This window comes from Fundulus heteroclitus, chromosome 1 (genome assembly GCF_011125445.2).
Source record: "Fundulus heteroclitus isolate FHET01 chromosome 1, MU-UCD_Fhet_4.1, whole genome shotgun sequence".
NCBI lineage: Eukaryota > Metazoa > Chordata > Actinopteri > Cyprinodontiformes > Fundulidae > Fundulus > Fundulus heteroclitus.
In genome coordinates this window covers 19,611,330-19,632,565 of record NC_046361.1, presented here as the reverse complement: position 1 = coordinate 19,632,565, position 21,236 = coordinate 19,611,330, and the positions used below count along the sequence as shown (strand labels likewise).

Genomic DNA, 21,236 nt, shown 5'->3' with positions numbered 1-21,236 from the left:
CAGTACAGCTTTTTTCTGTAGAAAAATCAATTTAGCATTTTACAAAGTAAACGCATATAGATTACTCATTTTATGGAAGATATGTTTATAGACAATGGTGTGAATTAAATTTATGAGCAAATTCATTCAGCTGTTCTAAAGGACTTGCTGCTGAGCATGCAAAGTCCAAGAGTCAGTTTGACGTAAAGCTTGTAAGGCGTGCCACCCTGGGACGTGAATGGCAGCAAGGGTAAATGAATCACAATCAGGATTTAATCGTTTGTGTTAAAAAACAGTAAAAAAAACAAGCAGACGGTCAAATAAAGGCATTTACTTGCATTATATTGACAAATAAAAGAAGCACCTCTGCAGGCATATACAAGACATAATCTCAGGGTTAATTTATATACATTTACTGAACAGGCAAATTCAGGATAAGAAATTATTTTAGACCTCCAATACACATTTTTTTGCCAGCTCATTGAGTGGCTTTTACAAAAAAGACAAAAAGTTACGAATCATGCCATTTCCTGGTTTTTACATTTAAACAATGAATTTAAAACAAAGTGACTTTAGTTTTGAAACCAGTGAGCACCGTTGAAAACAGAATGTTCTGCAAGTTTAACCCTCCATTGTAAAAAAAAAAAAAAAGAAAAAAAAAAAACACACCCAAACAAAACCCAAATAAACAGTGACTCACATACAACAGCAGGTGAGGTGAGCCCACTTTTGTTAGCGTTGAACATGTTCAGAAGACTACCTGGCACATTTAAGTGAAACCAATAATAATAATCAGCACCACTCTGCTGCTTTTACATAAATACAATTGTTCCCATCTGGCACAATATTTCCTGCTTAAAATAGGTGTGTGTTAAATGTTATCCTCTTAGTGAATATTACGCACAGATCACACCCAAAAAAACTATCATACAAATTATTTGAAGCACACGACCTTGCAAAAAGTTCTTTCCCACACATTACAACCACAAATTTCAGTGTATTTTTATGTGACAGGCCAACAAATTGTAGAGGATTGCTGTGAAGTGGATGGTAAATTATATTTATTAAAAGTATGTCCTCAGTAAAAATCCAAAAATTGTGGAGTGCGTGTGAATCCAGCGCTTTTACTTATTACCCCTAAATAAAAGCCAGTGCAACCAACTGCCTTCAGGAATTACTTAATAAAACAGCCATGTGTGGATGGCAACATGGCGGAGGCAACATCATGCTGTGGGGATGCCCTTCTTCAGCAGGGATGCAGATCACCCAATAGAATAACTGAAGTACTTTTTTCCCCCTCAAACCTTTATCAACATCCATGAAATAATAGCGGCACAAACAAAAACTTTGCTGCACAAACCAGCACTAAGCTAGCGCAAACATTTTCCATTTTTGTTAGATTTGATTAACGTGTGTGTTGGGTTGGTTTACCATCCAGCAGGACAACAACCCTTATCATATGGCAGAGAATACTCATACATTAGAACGGCCTAGTCAAAGTACAGACTGAAATCCAATTGAAAATAACTGTCCACAGAAGCGCTCCGTCTAAGCACCAATCACGTTCTCTCCACACATACGCATATTCCTTTTGTGGGTTTAGCAAAAATGAAACAATCCCAGAAAACAGATTGAAGTTTGTGGTTATAATGCGGCAAATTGTGGCAAAGTTCAAAGGTTATGAACACTCTTCCCATGTACTGTACAGGTACTGCACAGGTACCATCTGACATAAGTTAACGGACCACCTCCATAATCAGGACGTCAGCCATCTACTTTTTTTCTTTTTTTTTTATTCCCACACTTTGAAAGCAGACGCCTGTACTTGTTTTAAATAATTTCTACACAAGCCACCTCCTATCAGAGTAAAACAATTTATCTCACAAACCTAAACAAGCGAAAATGAGTAATAATAAGCATACTAAAATACTCTATTGAATAGTTTGTTGTTGTCTTTTATATCTGAAGTAGCTAAATGATCAAACAACTTGTTTAATCTTGGTTTGCCCCCTGTGATGATGTCGAGCAAATCGGATGTCTTAGTTTTTGGGTTTTTTTTTTTTCCTTCTTGGTTTTTTTGCTCATCAGACTTCACTGGAATAAAAACCCAACAGCTGTTTAGTTGAAAACCTGCGCGTCCTGCCTTGTTTCTTCACATAACTGATTAAACAAACCAGTCTGCACTTAATTCACTCTTCATCCAGATGTTGTGTCAATACAAGACAAGAAAAAAGAAAAAAAAAAGACAGACATCTGTATCAACTTGCCAATAAAAGCAGCGGGACGAGCTGTCAGTGAGCCGGTGAGGCCTGAGGATCCTTGGATGTCGCCGTGGTTAGTCTCTCAGCAGTAGATAGTCTTTAACCGTTTCAGGTAGAGGAAGCTCTTTCACAGCGGTGGGGAGGAACTGCACTCCAAGACTCTGGCGTATGGCACAGCGGGCCAGGGAGCGCAGCGTCGGGGCCTGAGCCACCATGTTAGTCAGCCTCGCCAGCAGCTGGGGGTCTTTGCTCAGCTCCTTGGGAAGGGTGCCGTCGGCCCGCCGGATCTCAAAGCGCCCCGCCGCTCGGCAAAGCAGCTCCAAGCACTCTTCCTCCTGCTCGGTGCCCAGGCCTCGGGCCAGCAGGGCCACCAGCCGGGATATGGGGGTCTGACCCTTCAGGTTGGTCACGTGGACCTGGGCTCCGTAGTCTAATAGAACCTTGACGCTCTCCAGGTTGCCCTTCATTGCCGCCCAGCTCAAAGGTGTGTCATTGTTGTAGTCCCGGGCGTTGGGGCAGGCCCCGCTCTCCAGCAGGGCCCTCACGCACTCCGGGTTGTCTTTGAAGGCGGCCCAGTGGAGCGGAGTGTCCTTGTTGCCGTCCAGCGCGTTGGGCTGGGCCCCGTACTCCAGCAGCAGCTCCACGCAGCTCTCGTCCTTCTCTGCGGCGTAGTGCAGCGCTGTGCGGTTGTAGCCGTCCAAAGCATTCACCTGACAGAGGAATCAAATAATCTGAGCGCTGATATTCAGAGGAAAGTAAAAACTTGTGAATCCCAAACTAGAACTGAATTTGAACTTTTTGTGGCATCGTGACTGACACAAGGCAGACCCAGAAAGGATTCAATAAAAATGGTTAATTTTAAACATATAAGGTGTTAATGATAATAAAAAAAAGACATGATCCTAATAAAAAAGTTGCAGGTTTAGGAAAGAGAAGTTTTATTTAAAACTGTCACTCCAATATGAATCTTGTGCTCCCCACCAACCACAAAGTTCTTTGCAGCGAAGCTAGGCAAGATGATTAAAGGTGTTTTTTTTTTTCATTATAAGTCTATCCAGTAAAATAAAAACCTAGCTGCTAATGCATATCTTTCCAAACGGCAAATAGCATCTTCTATTTTCAAACCAAAACAAGAATATCTTTTTCTCCTTCTTGATACTTGATTTTATGACATTATTTGGCATTTATTACTTTCTAACATTGAAATGGGGCTGTGCCTTTACTGTATTGTTTTATCATTATCATGAAAAATTTCTTATCATGATAAGAATTTGGATTTATCTTGACAACTAGGGTTTTCTTAAAACCCCCAAAACTGCCAGGATTGTTATGGTTGCTATTTTCTCCACAGTTGGTTTATTGAGAGCATTAATAAATATAAATACATTCAAAAATATAGTGAAATGTAGGTACTGTGTGCAGTTTGGTAATAAAGATCACTCCTTTTTATGTAACAAGAGTGCTACTGAAACATATTTTAACTTTTGTTTTAATAAATATTGCAGTTAAAAAAAATTATGGACAGTATTTGTGCTTATTAGACTATAATTGACTTGCAGTGACAGCCAGACAGTTGAAAAAGAACTGCAGGAAGCTGTAAATAGTCTTTTATCATCATCACTTTTATCGTTATCACAACATTGTCACAATCTGGAGAAAACCTGGTCTGATCCGGAGAGACGGCATCCATCCCACTTTGGATGGTGGAGCTCTTCTGTTACCCACCCATTACCCCTGTAATGGCTGCAGTTTCCCTCTGGGATTATTAAAGTATTTCTGTTTCTGATTCTGACCCCATTAAGGCAGTGTCTTTCCCCCGGCCAAAACTAAATAGACTGAACACTGATCTAAAAGGAGCAAAAAGGTAGGACGATTTTTAAGTAACTTCGTGAGGCCAATGGATGCCTTTTTCTCGTGCTAAACTTCACTTTCAGGTTTTAGGATTTTGTCTCTAGTTAAGAAAAAATGTTTCATCTTTCCTTTGTTTTTCAATGACCGACAATTGTATTGAAATGTATTGGGATTAAAAAACAAAAAAAAATAAGCGTATTGCACCGTTTATATGGGCACACAATCAATTAATGTGATCATAATGTGCATTTATATGCACCTGGCATTATTCAGAATAGAACCACTCTGACATATGCAGCTATCAAATTTCCCTTAAAAAATACAGAAAAGAAGAACTTTTGCCTTTGCTGAAGAACAAAAAGTGGCTAACAAAGCAGTATTATATGAGTTTGTTTGTCTTCGGAGCACCCAGGTTGAACTTGCATGAGGTTCTAATTATGGTTGAAACGTTACTGAATAAATAATAATTTTGAGCTCTTTTAATGTTTTGAATAGTAAGGTTGGCATAAACCACCCGTCTCATTCTGAATACAATTTCATTCCGATTGAGCTTAATGACGCATTTTCAATCCAATTGGCCCATTTTCCAGTTACTTTTGTCCATGTAAACGTAGCTATTGACCTGTAGTCATTGTTGGTGATGAAATCATAGGAAGCCGTGTGCAGATTTTGTGGTTCCTGTTCCTCCTCACGACATTGACGACACATGTGCAGTCCAACTTACTTAAATGGATCAAACAGCTGATCAGTTTAGGTTTCTGCTTCAAACACATTTCTTTTCAATAACTCACTAGTTATGTAGGACATCTGTGTGCTGTTTGTGCAACTTCTATTATTGATTTTGCTTGTTTTTTGTTGTTTAGTCATTGATCTTTTACTACCAGGGGCTGTTCTAGACAGTGGCCAACAGGGGCCAGTGCCCCTGTAGAAATGCTCCTCATCCCCTCTAATGGCCCCTTTACTAAAGACATAACACTAAATACACTTCTTATGATTATATGCACCGGTGAAGAAACCATAACAGATTGGTCTCTTTGACTAATTTTATTTTTTACCTGTAGTTTACCTCTAAGAAGGATTTAAAAATTATGGTGTTTCATGTTTAGCTTCAGCCATATTGAGCTGGGATCACAGTTTTCATCTGCTAAATGAGGGGTCTGAAACCTGCAGTTCCAGAGCCACAAATGGCTCACTTATAATTAAAGAATTAAATATTGCCCTGTTTTATTGTTTCATCTTTTGTTCTATGCCCTGATGAAAAAACACTGACCCCACCTTGGCCCCCCTGGTAAATTTGGTCAAGAACCACTACAATTTATAGCGTAAAGTAATTTAGTCAACTGTGGTTGTTCTTAAGCCGTGTATTCGTGTATCATTCATTGGTTGTTGTTTTTTTTTTAAATAAAACCAACAATAAAAAAATTTAAATTTGTTTCATAAAATAATATGGAAAAGCTGTGTGCAATTCCTTTTTTAATTTCTCGTTTCCCTGTTGAAATAAAACATGGAGCAAACAGATAAAGAGTAAAGCATTTAAATTGTAAAAAAAATAAAAATTTTTACAATTTTGTTTCGGGATATGAGGTGACCCTGAAGTAGTTTTATGAGTTTGGGAGAGATGCATAAGGGTTACAGTGTGGTGGTTGGATGATCTGTTTTGGGTTTGAGCTGCTGCCCGTGTTCTGAGGATTTATGCTACTTCAGAATCTCCTACCGTAGCACGTCTTGTTATTTAAAACTTTGTCGGTGGTACCCTACGGAAACTGCTTCCATCATGCCGAAAACCACAACATTAATGTTGATGTTAAAAATAATTCATCAGAAACATTTTGATTGAAGTTTATGTGTGGCACTGGAAAAATGTATCTAAATGACCAAAACTTTATTTAATATATGAAATATAATGCACTAAAACGCTTCATCAGAATATCTTACTTGTTTAATATATAGGTAGAAGATGTTGAGAAGAAATTTCTTTATTGTCCCACAAAGGGGAAAAAAATACAAAGATACAGTTGACAACACACAGTTACACACAATTAATAGTAATGAAAAAAGGAATAAAAAATACAAGCTAAAGTTAGTTCTTAAAAAAAACGTCAAGAATTAAAAAAAAAACGTAAATACCAGAATAAATATTGCACAATTATTGACAATATGGCATACACAGGTAAAAATAAGATGAAATATTCAAGTTTAACAGTAGAAAACTCCAGCATATTTAGAGAACTTAAGATAATATGCAATATGCATGAAAGTATAGCATCTCTAAGTAGCCAAGGTGTATGTAAGTGTACCGTAATGTCTGAGAGACTGTGCAAATCATGCACGATCCTATCAGAACCCATGCAACCATTAGCATGTTGTAAACAGCAATTTAGTCTGTTGTGAGCAGCAGACATAAAGTCTAATAGGCAGCTGGGAGGAACGACCTGTGGAAGCGCTCCTTAGAGCATCTAGGATGCAGCAGTCTGTCACTGAAAGGGCTCTCCAGCTCTGCAACAGCTCCATGCATGGGGTGGGAGACACTGTCCATCAGTGATGTTATCTTTCTTCCAGTCCTTCTGTCTCCCACCACATGCACTGGGTTCAGAGAGCATCTCAGGAAAGAGCTGGCCCTCCTAATGAGTTTATCCAGCCGCTTCCTCTCAGCTACAGATCAGCTGCTGCTCCAACAGACCACACCACAGAAAATGGCTGACGTTAGGAAAATGTACCACCTAACTGCTTGTTCGTTTATTCAGCAAACTAATGAGACATATTGATATTAATAAATCAGAGACAGAATTTTAGGTTAATCAAAATGTGTTAGATGACTTGAATAGTGCAAAACATGTATCGCTACATGGTTCTTCCTCCCTTCCACCAACAGCGGGGGCCTCGTGTGCATTAGATTCTAACTTATCCCTGACAAATTAATATATAGTATTTCTGTGGAGTTACCTACGCTCTGAGGTGGGATGTGTGCAGCACCGGAGCCTGCCCACATCCTGCAGTGTTGGGTCATCTTATCTGCTCTTTGTCTGCTTCTTTCTTGAAGATTTACACCTGCTTATTTCCCTCTTTGTGAGTTATGGCTCTCAGCTCTCATTAAAACAAAGTGCCTCTGTAGGGACAACATTCCTTAACACACTCTCATTATACTGATTTAACCTCCACTGTTTTGAATGAACACTGTGCTTCTGCAACACTTTACTTTCTCAGCGCCACCAGAGTTAAAGAAGATCTTCAGGAGCGCTCTTTGCACTCCAAAAAACCTCTTCATCAATACGTTTTCAGTAAAAATTATGAATGCTTTAAAATGATGAGATGAAAAAAAAAACAGGTTTCTTTGTCATTTTAACTTTTTTACATCTCTGCAGTGTCCAGCAAAAAGCAAAGTTGACACTGACGCTGAGAGTACCGTAGGTATACAGGTTTCTGTAAAAAAAAATAAAAAATAAAAAATACATACGTAAGTATAGACATAAATTGCATTATTATTCTGCTACTTTCTAGCTGTGGACACTCCTGTAAATTAGATTTTTAATCGCAAAGAGGTTATTTTTTACTTTTTTTTTTAAATTAAAAATGCTAAATGAAAATAAAAGATACAGAATTAATGGACAGTGACATTTCAAACACTCTCCAAGAATAAATTTCACTCTGTCTGAATGATGGGAAACAGACGTATGCATCTATAACCTGTTTTAAAAGAAATAAAAAAAACAAAGAAATTGTAGGACACAATTAGATTAACAATAAAAAATTATTCCCCCACGCCATTACCTCGTCAGTGAGCCAGTTAGTTCCCTGCATTATTCACAAAGAGGTGTCATACAGTCTGTAGAACCGCACGACTGCTTCCACCTGCCGATCATCACTTGCAGCCAGGAGCCTGATAACTGTGGGCCAAGAAAGGATAGTGGATTTGAAAAAATAAAAATAAACTTGATAGCAATGCTCTTTATGATCTGAAAATGGCCGACAAGCTCTGTTAACGTTTTATTAGTTTGTGAAGCTCCTGTGCTGAAGATTCATCCAACAGGCGGATATTTTACAAAATGAGAAGTGATGTCATTCTGTTAACATTAATTCAGGTCAATAAAAATGAGTGAATTCGTAAAATGTATATGGACAATTCTAAAAAGTAAAAAAACATAAAAGAGGTTAGCTTTTCACCCCTCACCTCATTTACAGGTTCTCTCCCCTGATCTGACATAATATGTTTTGGGCATCCATGCGTATAGATTCATGAGTACAGACACCTTCCAGCTTCTGCTGCTGACTTGGTTTAAAGTGGAAAACCTTAAACCCACTTAATCAGTAATCCGTGGTAGTCAGAATATATTGATGACCTTCAGATGTTTTTGACAATAGACTCATCAGGTCAATGCCCAGACAGCTGACAGCTATCAATGCAATTACAGTTTATTAAGAATTTTACAACGTGCATCAGTCGTAAAAGTAGTACATGTCTTGCTTATATATAAGCATGACATACAGTATATAGCTGTGGACAAGTGGAGTAATATGTTGTTTACGGCTAAATCGACAATATTACAGACATAAAAATAAAGCCATTTATGAATATGCCTACAAGCTCTCTGTCATTTAAACTTAATAAAAGTAATACAAAAACATAAGGGAAATAAGACAAAAAATAAAATAAACAGGACTTACCGTAACGTTCGATGAAATAAACAGATGAATTAAACCTCGTAGGACTTCTTGATAAGAAATCTCTCAGGTGAGGACCTGTGACGTAACGTCGGTCCATGCCCTCACAACGGGTGCTTCATACAAAACCTTCTCGTTAACATTTCGGAACAATTTGACACACCGCTGGGTGTTTTGTCGCTATGGTGCTCCTGCGTCTTCTGTTTTGGTTTTTACTTGGCTCTCTCGTGCCTCATAAAACTACTTCCTGGTCACCTCATAGCTCAAAACAAAATTGGAAAAAATTTAATTATACGCTCGTTATTTGTCTGCTCCATGTTTTGTTTTAACAGGGAAACAAGAAAAAAAATGTTCTCCATTTTTCCATATTATTTTCGAATTTCTAAAAAAAAATTGTTCTTCGTTTTTTTCATTGTTGGTTTCAATTTAAAAAAACAAATGAATGAATGATGCATGGATTGTTCTTAGATGTGCCATATAACTAAATTTGACACAATTTGCTCCTAGCCTGCTATTATCAGTGTTTGGTCACCATAATGCAAATCCTATACCCTGCTAAACCAGGAAGAAAAAAATCATGGTTACAACAAATGTCTTTCTAAGTTACTATTAACTCATGTCTTAGCTTTGATGTTCAAAAGGGGGGGAAAAAAACAAGACTTTTGATATTTTGACCGGCATCAAAATGTGTTTAAGGATTAAAAAGCATATTTTCTCTCAGTAACTTGAAACCCAAAGCAATCAACGGAAAAAAAAAGCAGAGTTGGACTGAGGTAAACCAAAGATGAAAGATCTCATTCAAATATAAATCAAGATCAAATGTGTACTTTCAGAAACTTTTTCTGTTTTTACAGGCTGAATAAAGTCTGAAAACTAAAACGTTCTTCCATACACAATATTTGTTTCTTTCCTTATCAGACTTGGAGAATTATAAAAATCACATTCCTTACTTTTCTAGACATGTCAAGACGGCGTAGGAACACTGAAACCTGCTATAATATAAACATTACTGGTTTTCCTGAGCTACAAATAACCACAAACCCATCTTTTTGTACAAGTGCTTTAGGTTAACATGGACAAACAAGTTTAGCCCCATGTGAGTGATCCTTATCTGTCAGGTTGAATGCTTATCTAAAACTTTGCGGTATGGGGGGAGGGGGGGGGGGAATAAACACACCTCGGCGCCCTTCTCCAATAGCAGCTCCACACAGTCAGCATCAGCTACCATACAGGCACAGTGCAGTGGTTTGAGGGTCCCGTGCATCCGGTTCACATCAGCGCCCTAAGGACAGGAGATAAAAGATGCCAAAAATCACTGAAAGCAGCTGAGACGCTTTTCTTTTTCTTTTTTTTTAACTTCAAGCACAATGAGCCAACATACCTTACGAATCAGATCCTCCACGTTGTCGTGTGGAAAGGAGCGGATGGCTGCGATGGTGCGGATGAGCCGCTCGGACAAGGAGTATTTACTCTGAATGCTCTGCATGATGTACCACATAGTAGAGCTCATGTGTAACAGAGGACCATGGCACCCAGGCAGGGGTGGCGATGCAACACACTGAAAGAACATTTATTTTTAACGGTTGAGGTTACACGTTGCAAACCAGGATGAGATCATGCAATGCATCAATAATAAATGTGAATGCTCACACTGTTCAGGGCCTAAATGGGCGTATTAATTGATCGAGTGGCACTTATTGTTACTTAGAAAGATGAAGGCTTTCTTCCTAACAACCTTTGTCTATGTTTAGGTCATTTTGACCAAATATGGAAAATATAAAATGTGAGAATGTACAACTGGACTGTTGGTGAGGTTGGTCTGTCAGATTTATAGGACCCATTTATTATTCTTTACTGTTACCCACCCATTACACAATTGAGACTTTGTGTCTTGCCCATGGCCAAAAAAGACAAAAAAAAGACTGATCTAATGTGATAATTATATTGTATAAACGTGATAGTGTTATCCAGGTATGCTTTTTCGCTGCATGTTGTCTACTCAGGAAGTGCAATGGCAAATTTACAGGAGTTGATCAAGATTTACTTTATGCTCGGTCTAAGACACTGAGAGACACTGATGCTGCAGCACACTGTGGATGAGCTCATTATTAGCATGCACACACTAAGAAGAATCCTCAAAAGAATGGCACTCTACAGAAGGAAAAATTAATCAGATACTGTAGTTGTGGAGGCCTTCCTCATGACCAGCTGGAGAGTTGTGGGATTCTGTATGGATATTAGTTTCACCACCTTAGACATCTGTTAAAATGTCTGGACCTCAGGGGAGAGGAACGAAGGCAAAGGAGGAGGCTGATGTGACGCATGTATATTAATCCTAGGGCCTAATTTCATGTGGCACGTTCACTCCTATGATAAACTGAAGCCGTATGGTAGGAGCAAAAAAGATGGACAGCCCCATTTTTTTATCCATCCTCTCCACTTGAATCAAAAATTTACCTGGAACGCCACCATCTTCCTCTTATTCTTATTAGATGAGTCTTGTGGTCAATACAGACTGAAAGTATACTACCACCACCATCTGGATAAAGTTATCATGTTTGTACAATATAATTATAATGTTTATACAATATAAGTATCACATTTATACAATATAATTATCACATTTATAGAATATAAATTATCATGTTTATAGAATTTAAGTATCACATTTATACAATATAACTCGAGCCCTTAAGTGCACTTCCACCAGGTGCGCACTTCATAGAAGTGCGTGGGGTTAAGTGTGAGTATTGGGACAGGGCCCATATAGGGTGGGAGGCGTTTTGACGCTGCTTTTTTGAATCACCACATGATTGTAGCTTCCACAACACAAAGGTGCCAATAACACAGCCCTTCAGCATTTTTAGAACTTCAAACTGGAAAAATCTGGACCCTGGAACTAAATGTGAGTATTTGTACCTGCGGTTTCAATATTAATTTGTTTTTTTAAATTACTTGCATCTTTTTTTGATCCCTTAGCTCTCAGATATGGTGCAAGCCAATAAAAAAAAGGACATCTGTCGCTGTTTTTTTTTTTTATCCCACCATTTTTATTAATTGATTAAATTACCAAATTACTTATTGGGCGTTGCTGCTGTTCAGGCCTTTGACACTTTAGTGAAATTGTGGGGATTGTGGAATAGTTTTGGGTGAATCGTTATCCAGTGTGTGTTTTGTTGTTTGTTTGTTTTTTTTATATACTGTGCTTTGATGTGAAATCAGTTTTACCAGTTTAGCCTTGCATGTCATCATTGGTGTGTACTTGTTACCTTTCATTAGCTGTCGCCTTCTATCAAATTGCTGCTGGGTGCTTTCTGAGGCTAATTAATAAATCAGCCTCCTTCACTTTATTCTCGACACCTGCTTTTATAGGACTATAGAATCATTAGTTTTAGGTGTGTTCTTATACTCATTTGGGTTGACAGGTTAGTCAATTCCCAGAAAGGTATTTTATCAACTTAATACTTGTATACATAAATCGAAATAATAAAAAAATGTAAAAATCCCATCTGTAATTTAAGCCTAACCTCTTCCTGAGGTCAGAACTATCTAAGTAAATACGTCATTTCCAATGCTGTTTCAGCAGGCTACCCTTTAGCTATGAGAACATTACACATATTTACTGTATAAATGCATGGCTGTAGCTGGTAATTTAAATAAAAACAGTGGTGCCCGGCCTCGCCTAAGCTAATGTGTCAATGCTATAACAGTTATAGCTTGCTAAAAAAGCTGCTCTGGACAAAAAAACAAAAACAACACCCCGGCTTGTCAGCTAGCTAACTAGCTAGCAGTAGCTAATGCTAGCTAGAAGAAAAATCAACGGCTAGTAGATGTAAAAACAAATGACAGCTCCCCCAAACGCTTGTAAACACGCCTTTAAACACACTTTTCAACAATCATGGGTAAAAAAAATAAGCAGAGGGTAAAAACATACGGTAAAGCCCACGGACAGATCTTCTTCTGCTACTTTGTTTAATGCAGATTTCAATCGTTGCTTTTAGGTGCATACCGCCACCTACCACATCGGAGGATGTATAACTTCATATAAATAATAAAAGCGAAAGGAGGGGGAAAAAACTTAAATTCTACAAAATATTCCTATATTTCTAAGATACTGTATAACGGCTTTCTGTATATCCTGTTGTTTAACATTCCATTCTCTTCCTATCTGCCTTGTCTTTTGATCTTCATCATATTTCCTATACTGCAGTAGTACTTTCCAAAAAAAAGTAAAAAAAAAAAAAAAAGCAACTGGACTTGTTTTTCGTAGTTGAAGATGTTTTGCTTCCTCTCCAGGAAACTTTCTCAATTTTGAATTGAGAAAGCATCCTGGAGAGGAAGCGAAACGTCTTCAACTACGAAAAACAAGTCCAGTTGCTTTGTTTTTTACTTTTTTCATGACCTGGATGACTGAGAATCTTCACCGGCACTGCAGTAATACATGTTACGTTCTGTTATTTTTACATTCTAAACATTTTTTCTAGTACAAACATGTTTTGTTTAATCCAGTATGATCTAATCTTAACCTAGTCAAACTAGTTTTCTCTCTTTGGCTGTGTCTACTCACACCTTTGGCATGAATAGATTTTTGCACACTATAATATTTCCTTCCACTTTTATCCATGTTCCACTTATCCTGCCATTTTTTCTTTATTTTTAAGTGTTGTCTCGGTTTCTTCTTTCACATAGGGTATATTTATAATATCATTTGTTCTAATTGATTTTTTTAGCTATTTTATTTGCTCCCTCGTTTCCATTTATATCTACATAGGCCATAACCCAGCAGAATTTTTCAGAACATTTATGTACAGTTTTTGTAGTCTTAATAAGCTTTAATGAATTTCTAACAATAAATCTTCTCTTTCAGATTTTATATTTTGGATACTGTGAAGGGCTGCCAAAAATCAACATAACTACTCTATACGGTCTTGGTTCATCCACTGTAATCCTAGAATTATTGCCACCAGGTAATCTCCTCCCAATGCTTACCTTCATTGTTGGTGTGTATAAATATGCATCAGTGATTGTTTACTTGCTCCCCAATCTTTTCCTACTGCTCTCATGAGATTTCTACTTTTTCAATATGTGTTTTCCATATTCCTTTTTGGTCTAGCCATATACCCAGATATTTAAATTTACTTACTATCTCCATTCTGTGACCATATAATTTCAGTCTCTGTCCTTTTCTTCTTTGCACACATCATATGGCAAGAATTACTTGGAGAGAGTTTAAAGCCCCAGTTATATGGCCATTGTTACATTTTTATTTGCTCCTTGATTTTATTCCTTACTGTTATGGAATCTCGTCTTCTTGTCCAGATGGCCCCGTTGTCAGTATACAAAGCTAACCCAATCCTATCCAAATTTATAAAAAATATAATTAATCATCATATTAAATAATACTGGACTAATACTACTACCATATGGGATTCCATTGTTGATTTCAAATTGCTTCGATATTTAAGATCCTACTTTAACTCTGAATCTTCTGTCACAAAATCTCAGACCCAATTTTAAAGTCTACCTGGAAAATCACTTTTCCTGGCTTTTAAAAAAATCTATGTGCATGCACAACACGCAAAAATATGAAGAAATTATTGGTGTATAACAAAGGCTTAGTACGGAATTCAGGGAGTTATGATTTATTTTAGTTGGACAAACAGTTTCCTCAGTACAAATAAATGCACTAGGGGCACGTGTGAGACCCGTCCATGATGGCGGCCGCACCGAAACGTCAGCTCCAACAGGCAGCGTCAGCTGATGGTGCGTCTACCCAGGAACCGTCTACGGTCAGAGCGCACCGCAAATGTATGGAACACCAAAGTGCTCAAAATGAAATAAAGAAAAAAAAAAAATTCTACTTGAATAAAATGTAAATATTTATAGTGAATGAAATTGTGCAATAACTGAATGCTTATAAAAAAATCCACTCATTGTGATTAAAAAATTTTAATTCTTCCAAATTTTGGATAACAAAGCATTTATTTCACGAGTGTTTTCCACAATATAACTTTTTTTTTTTTTTTTTTTTTTTTTTTAAGTAATTTTTTCAGCAGAATCACGTCACCTGCCAATCAAGAGAAACGGGGTGGGACGAGCAGTATGATTGGCTGGCTCTTAGCTTCCCATCCAAAAGCCATCCAGCTTTGTTCAAGTCATGCCTGAAGCTCTTAATTCAGGGCTGCATCCTTTGCATAAATTTACTTTACATTAAAACCACGTCCTTCAAACGCACATAATTTTCCAACTATTCAAATTTTCCAACTGTGGGCGGGTATAAAGCTTCATAGTGGGGTTTGCAGCCAGGACGAGGAAATTAACTAAAAGATGACACTGAACTGGGTTGTGTTCATGTGAGGAGGACAAACTTCACACAAGTGAGACTGGAGAGCCAAATCAAAATAATTTATTTTTGGTGACATTTCATACAGTTCTAAGATTGTGTCTCAAACACTTGGTTGATCGATTTCTACATTTCCTGTCGTCACCCCAACCCAAATTAAAAAAACAAACAAAAAAAAAAAACAAAAAAACAATATTGCAGAGGGGGAAAGCAATTCCTGTAGATATTTGCAAGCCTGTCAACAACAACCATATGCTTCTAAAAATTATTTCACATTACTCATGAGTATGATTCTTTTTAAAAACAAGTTAGTGCATTTCTTTAATTATACTAAATCACTAGCTGCTCATACTCGGTAAGAAAAACTAAATAAACTAAAAATAACAGCCCCAGTGATTGGATACTCGTTTACTGCATCACCAAACCCAAAGTAAATGCATCAGGTATGTTTCCCTCAGCTGACATCCCGATCAGTTTACAAATGTCATTTGCTTGATTTTATTTTGAGAATACAATTTCACACAACTTTGGGGAAACCAGCCTACCAAGATTGGGAGAAAAGCGTTGTGCATTAAAATTAAAATAAATACATTTAAAAAGCAATACATACAGTGAGTCAAACTTCATGTTCTAAGTCAACCTGTTTTTCAAAAATTACAAAGAAAAAAAAAAAGAAGAAACAAACCTGCAAACTCACCCTAAAGCACAAAAACAATCTGATAAGATACCTGCCTGTCAAAACGCCTCTCTTCAAATTTAGTACTAGAAATAATTACATTCTCCCACACACATCTCTAGTGAAGGGTTAACAATAGAGCAAAGGCAACTAACACCTCTACAGCTTCAAGAATCCAGTTTCACTGAGCCAAAAAAAAAATTAAAATAAAAAAAATAAAAAATTCCCCAAGCTAAATTTATTTAGCGCATCTCATCAATAAAAATCAAAAAAAATATTATCCTAGAACTATGATCGCAGGCAGCTGGCACATCGCAATGGGACAAATGCTCTTATTTTCCACAACTTGGCTGCCAGATATTGTGTAGCTATCGTCCTTAACTAACAGCACTCCTCAGTCTTTTTTTTTTTTTTTTTAAGCTTTGTCACTATTAGGAACAATTCACAGATTAAGCTTAACCTGAATATCCTGTGATAATGTAGAAAAGCCAAACCTCTCCTGAACCACCAGGCACACTTAACAGTCAAATCTTACCATCAACATATAGGATTTCTCTCAGGAACCCCACCCCTACCCAAATAAACATGTAAACAGAGAACCTGACTGATTATCAATGGTGACAAAGTTCTGAATTCATTGCAGTGGATCGACCCAAAATAGTTCTGATGAAAAGGAAAAACAAAAAGAAGTACATGAAAAAACTTTGGACCAGGCGTTGCGGGTTCAGGCCAGCGGGCCTTGACTTGTATTTCGACTTCAAACAAAAAAAGCACACAGACGACCCGCGGTACGTGAACCGTTTCTGAATCCGATCCTAAATCAGAACCCCAACAACCGCTGCTGAACGCGTTTCGTTAATATACATTAGAAGAAGAACACGCCGTCCGTTCTCTGGACAATGATTCAGAATCTCTGCAGTAGAAATCAAGTTATCCGTTTCATTACATCAGTGCGACTCAAGCACTTCAATCATTTTTGCTCAACAATCAACGCATATGTAGACATCAGCCAACCCTTCAGTCACACCTGCAAACCTAAGCACACAAGGGGGACATAAAAAAAAAAAAAAAAAAAAAAAAAAAAAAAAAAAAGAAAGCCCAAAACTGATGTCTCTTTGCGTTAGTGATATCTTTGTATATGTACATGACATATATGCATGTTGTTTTTGTCTTAGTGCATATTGTTCTTGCAGACAAACATCTATTTTTTCCAAAAAAAAAAAAAAAAATTAGGTAGAGGGCCATTTACGAGGCCCAGCATCCCACCTTCCCCAAGCAGAGCAAAAGCACGGCCTCCAGATGAATCGCACTTAAATCGTGTTAAGCTTAACGCCGGAGGCCCAAACAACACTTGTGTTCCTTTTTGAACTCCTCATGGAAGTTCATCAGGCGTCACTTTGCCCTCAAGTCCTGGGTGTTAGTCATTTTCAAAGCCTTTCTTTGGACAGTCTTCAGGGGGAAAAAGGTGGCTACCATAAAGTTGTTGCTTTTATTTTATTTATCTTTATATAATTTCATATATATTTATATATATATCCATGTATATATATATATATATTCATACATATTTTTTTCTAGTCATATCAAGTTTTTACTTTGGCGATACTGGTGGTATGTTCTGCTCTTTGCCGGCGTGCCGGTAGCTCCCTGAGGGGAGCCTCGTCGAGCCGGGGGCGGGCGCCGTTGGTCCCGGAACTTGAGCCCCCCTGTGCCTCTGGGCCCGTTGCTGCGATAGTAACCTTGAGAGTCACGCTCACGCGGCGGTCGGCTCTCTTTGCATTCCCACCCCCCCTCCTTGTCGTGGCCTCTCTCCTGCTTGTCCCCGGGGCTGGCGCTGGAGCCCAGCTCCTCGGCCTTGTTCACGCGCAGCTCACGTAACGGCTGGCCAGACGCCGTGCCGGAGGGAGCCTGGGCAGGGGCCGCGGGGGGAGCAGGGGGAGGGTCCTTGGGGGGCCGTTGGCACACTTCGGCGTAGCTGAGTTTACGGGGTTCCTGAAGAAAGAGAGATAGAAATAAATAAAAAAACTTAAGGATTTGTGACTCAAATTGTTCTAATTCTAGTACCTTTAAAAAAAAAAAAAAAAAAAAAAAAAAAGTACAAAAAGGGCAGAGAAAACGTCAGGAAGTGTCCAGAGAGCGAGCTCTTATAAGAAAACCCAGCGCTGTGCCTGTTCTGCCAGACTGAATTGGCATTCAGATCTGTTCTGGTGATTTGTTTGCAATGTTTTGTCAATTTGTGTAACAGAGAAATTTGATTAAAATTAGGGCTGGACGACATAGAAAAAAAGCACATAGATAAAATAAAAATCATTTTGATCGATCAATAATTAACAGATTCAAAACATACATTTTAAGTGCAGCCCTGACCATTTTATGCTGTCGTTTAGCAACTTATTTTTTACATACAGAACACACAAACACTAAATTCAAACTCACCCCTTCATTCAACCAACTTTATCAAAACTTCAAGTTTTTAAAAAAAGAAAAAAAGAACACCTGCTCTCTGAGCTCTGAAGGGGGTGGAGCTTAGTGAGTGTTTGTGATTGGTTGGGAGGATTTAATGACTGTAGTATTAACCTACATGAAGGGAAACTGTTATTCCATTTAACTTTTCATTAACCCCCCCCATCATCGATATAAGTCAAATCGATCGATATATATTGTTACCAAATTATCGTCCAGCCCCAATTAAAATGGTTTTGTAACAAAAAAGGCAAAATTAAAAAGGAAATTTTAAGACTTCTCATAAAAACTCTGACAGCTAAAGGATTTATAACACAAAAACCAGGCATTTCTGCAAAGTTTGGGTAAAATGTAGCCCTACAAAAGATTGTAAACTCCCCATTGCTGTCTGCAGAACGAGAAGAAAGTGAGCTTTGATACATAAAAGCACGGTTTTTATTATGCCTGAATTTAAATTTCCAGTTCTCTTGTTTAATAAGTAATTATTAGTAATTTCTTTTCCATTTGTGCACTAAAACAAGAGTGCAAGTTGGAACTTAAGTGCACAAGGGTTCTATTTTACACTTTTTAATGTAAAAAAAAAAAAAAAAAAAAAAAAAAAAAAAAAAAATGTAAAAAACCCAGACAGCAACATACAAGTGACAATTTGTGCACTTTTACGTTTGCAACCGTTTTCGCCACAGAGACAGCAAGGGCTGAGCTGTTGACACGCTGATGTTAGGGTAATTTTTTTTTTTTAGCTGCACGTTTCCTTTGCAACAAATGTTCACTAAAGACATGCTATCTTGTTGCATAGTAAGCAAAACATTTTTGATGTTTTTTTCCAAACATCTGATTAAATGTTTCCTCACATTTTCTTTCACGTATTTCTATAAAATAAAAGTAGCTGGCTGATAGATGATTCAGACAATAGGTATAGTAATCAGATTTATTCAAATTCACTAACATAATTGTTAACTGCAGCCCTACATCTGTCCTTTTCCTTTCTTTAAAATGACGAGCTGGCCCATCACCTAAAATCCCTAGAAAGATACACTGAGGCATGTGGCTGTGATGTGAAAAAGCTAAAGTAGCAAGAATACTTTTGCTAAGCCCCACTGTGCGATTTCTTTGGTCCAACCCTCAGGTGTCATATTTCTTTATGCTCATTGGGATAAGAGGGAACGTCCTGAACTTATGGCAGCAGAGAAACCAAGAGAAGAAATGCGATGAACTAAGAGCGTTTGTGCAGAAGCTCATTATAATCAGGAAGAAAAGCACACAGAGAAATTGGTATAAAGGAGCTAACTTTTATTTACCTGTGCTGGAGCGGTAATAGTGGCTGTAGAAGGGGCGGGTGTGCTGGGGGTCACGGGCGTGGAAGCAACCGAGGGTTGAAGTCGTGACGTAGACGTGGGCTGTGAGGAGGAAGAGGAGGAGGAAGAAGAGGAGGAGTTCACAGTCGTTGGAACTGGTGTGCACTGGGCTGCTTTGGACGCTGGGGGTTCAGACCGCTCCACTCTCTTCTCCTGATGGGTTATACTGTCAAGAACAAGCATTTTAGGGATCAGCACACCAACAGAAGCATCGGCGTTTCAACCGTTAATCTCTCAAAATAAAAAAATAAATAAAAAATACTCAATATATACCGAGAAGCCAGAGAAGCAAGTGGTTGAGAAAGGGGTTTTTGGGGCGGTTAGGGCAGGACTGGAGACAGCCACAGCCTCCTCTGTGGCCTGGGTTTGGGTCTGGCCCGTTCCTGGATTCACAGTGGCGTCTTTGTTGGTTTGCTCCGTCTTTAAGATGCAAAAAGGTCACATAGATTATTACCCCCTCTGAAAGCAGAGCAGTCGGGTGATGCCGAATTAAAACAACGTACCTTGTACAAACCACGCACGACATCGACATTCGGTTTCCAGCACGGGCTCCCCTTGCGTGCTGACCCCACAGCCGGGAAGAGGCGGGAAGTTGGTGGCAGCCAGGTCAAACTTTGGCGGAGACACCTTCACCTCAGCCAAGGGGACGGGCCTCTTTAAATTAAAAACAGAGAACACGCAGACAGTGAGATCACGGCTGAAACGGCAAACACACAGCAGCTCTACGGCAACAAGACTCGGCCACTTACCGCGGTCCGCTCATCTTCTCGCCTCCTCCGTGTTCCTCTGTACGTCGTGCTCCGTCTGAAAGGCACATAACCCGTAAGCCATTCGTATACAACAACAATTTGATGGTTTGAATACTGATTATATGGGCGCCGGACATTTTTATTTCGGACCATTAAATTATCTCAACATGTTTGTCAGACTTCTGTTCGTCGTGATGTTGGCGCTCCCTTTTTAAACTCGACAGCTGAACTTTATTTCTCCACATTTTATTTCCTCTCATCTCATTTTAGTGATGTAGATTTTCTGACTCCTCAATTTATTGAACACTGCCGTATTATTTTGGACAGCAGTTGTCCTTATACAAAGAGATTACCTGCTTCTAACACCACACTGTGGGTAAATGATAGCAGCCGCTGTTTAAAGCGTACTTGTAGATAACCTGAACATCTGTGGCAAAAAAAAACATTTTTAGGTGTATCTACTATACCTAAATGATCTTTTAGTTTCTCTTAATAATACAGTTAAAAAAAAAAAACAAAAAAAAACAAAAAAAAAAACAGGGGCAACCCATTTTAATTTGATAGCTAGAAGGAAAGGTGACCAAGTTGTTATTTAACACCATTGTGGTCTTTACTACCTCGCCGCAGTCTCTATCTTCTAACCTTTTCCTTCTTATTTTACAGACAAATTCGGTAAGTTAAGATATAATATTCCTCCCCTACATCTGGGTTGTCATTTCCCTCTCCAGGTCGGCCTGTAATTTTAGGCTGTTTCCAGCCACCGTCCCATCCTGAGCTGGTTAAGCCTGTGAGCACCATGATGGCAGCTTCTTGCTCTCTGGACATTTTACCAGCAGGCTTATTTGATATTTGATTTTTCAGCGCTAGGTGTACCCAACATGGTAAATGTCTCTTTAGCTT

General features: G+C 38.4%; 2 protein-coding genes across 4 annotated transcripts in view; both read right to left on the bottom strand.

Annotated features, from left to right (window-relative positions):
- Positions 1 to 290: 290 nt before the first annotated feature.
- asb8 (ankyrin repeat and SOCS box containing 8) overlaps positions 291 to 21,236 on the bottom strand; it is a 27,535-nt gene continuing 6,589 nt past the window's right edge. The window contains exons 1-4 of one of the 3 annotated variants that reach the window (XM_012870650.3): positions 12,685 to 12,743; positions 10,132 to 10,308; positions 9,928 to 10,032; positions 291 to 2,950 (exon numbers count right to left, since the gene is read on the bottom strand). In XM_012870650.3, coding sequence (XP_012726104.1) covers positions 2,315 to 2,950; positions 9,928 to 10,032; positions 10,132 to 10,260 — 870 coding nt within the window. In that variant the 5' untranslated portion in view covers positions 10,261 to 10,308; positions 12,685 to 12,743 and the 3' untranslated portion in view covers positions 291 to 2,314. Of the gene's footprint in view, positions 2,954 to 9,927; positions 10,033 to 10,131; positions 10,309 to 11,999; positions 12,005 to 12,684; positions 12,744 to 21,236 lie in introns of those variants that run through there. The other 2 variants (XM_036137299.1, XM_036137292.1) reach the window with 2 other exon arrangements.
- Positions 17,419 to 21,236, bottom strand: part of LOC105931760 (la-related protein 4) — a 42,043-nt gene continuing 38,225 nt past the window's right edge. Inside the window, exons 13-17 of the transcript XR_004931077.1 lie at positions 20,337 to 20,391; positions 20,091 to 20,241; positions 19,861 to 20,007; positions 19,531 to 19,753; positions 17,419 to 17,761 (exon numbers count right to left, since the gene is read on the bottom strand). The gene's annotated coding sequence lies outside the window, so the exon portion shown is untranslated. The remainder of the gene's footprint in view (positions 17,762 to 19,530; positions 19,754 to 19,860; positions 20,008 to 20,090; positions 20,242 to 20,336; positions 20,392 to 21,236) is intronic.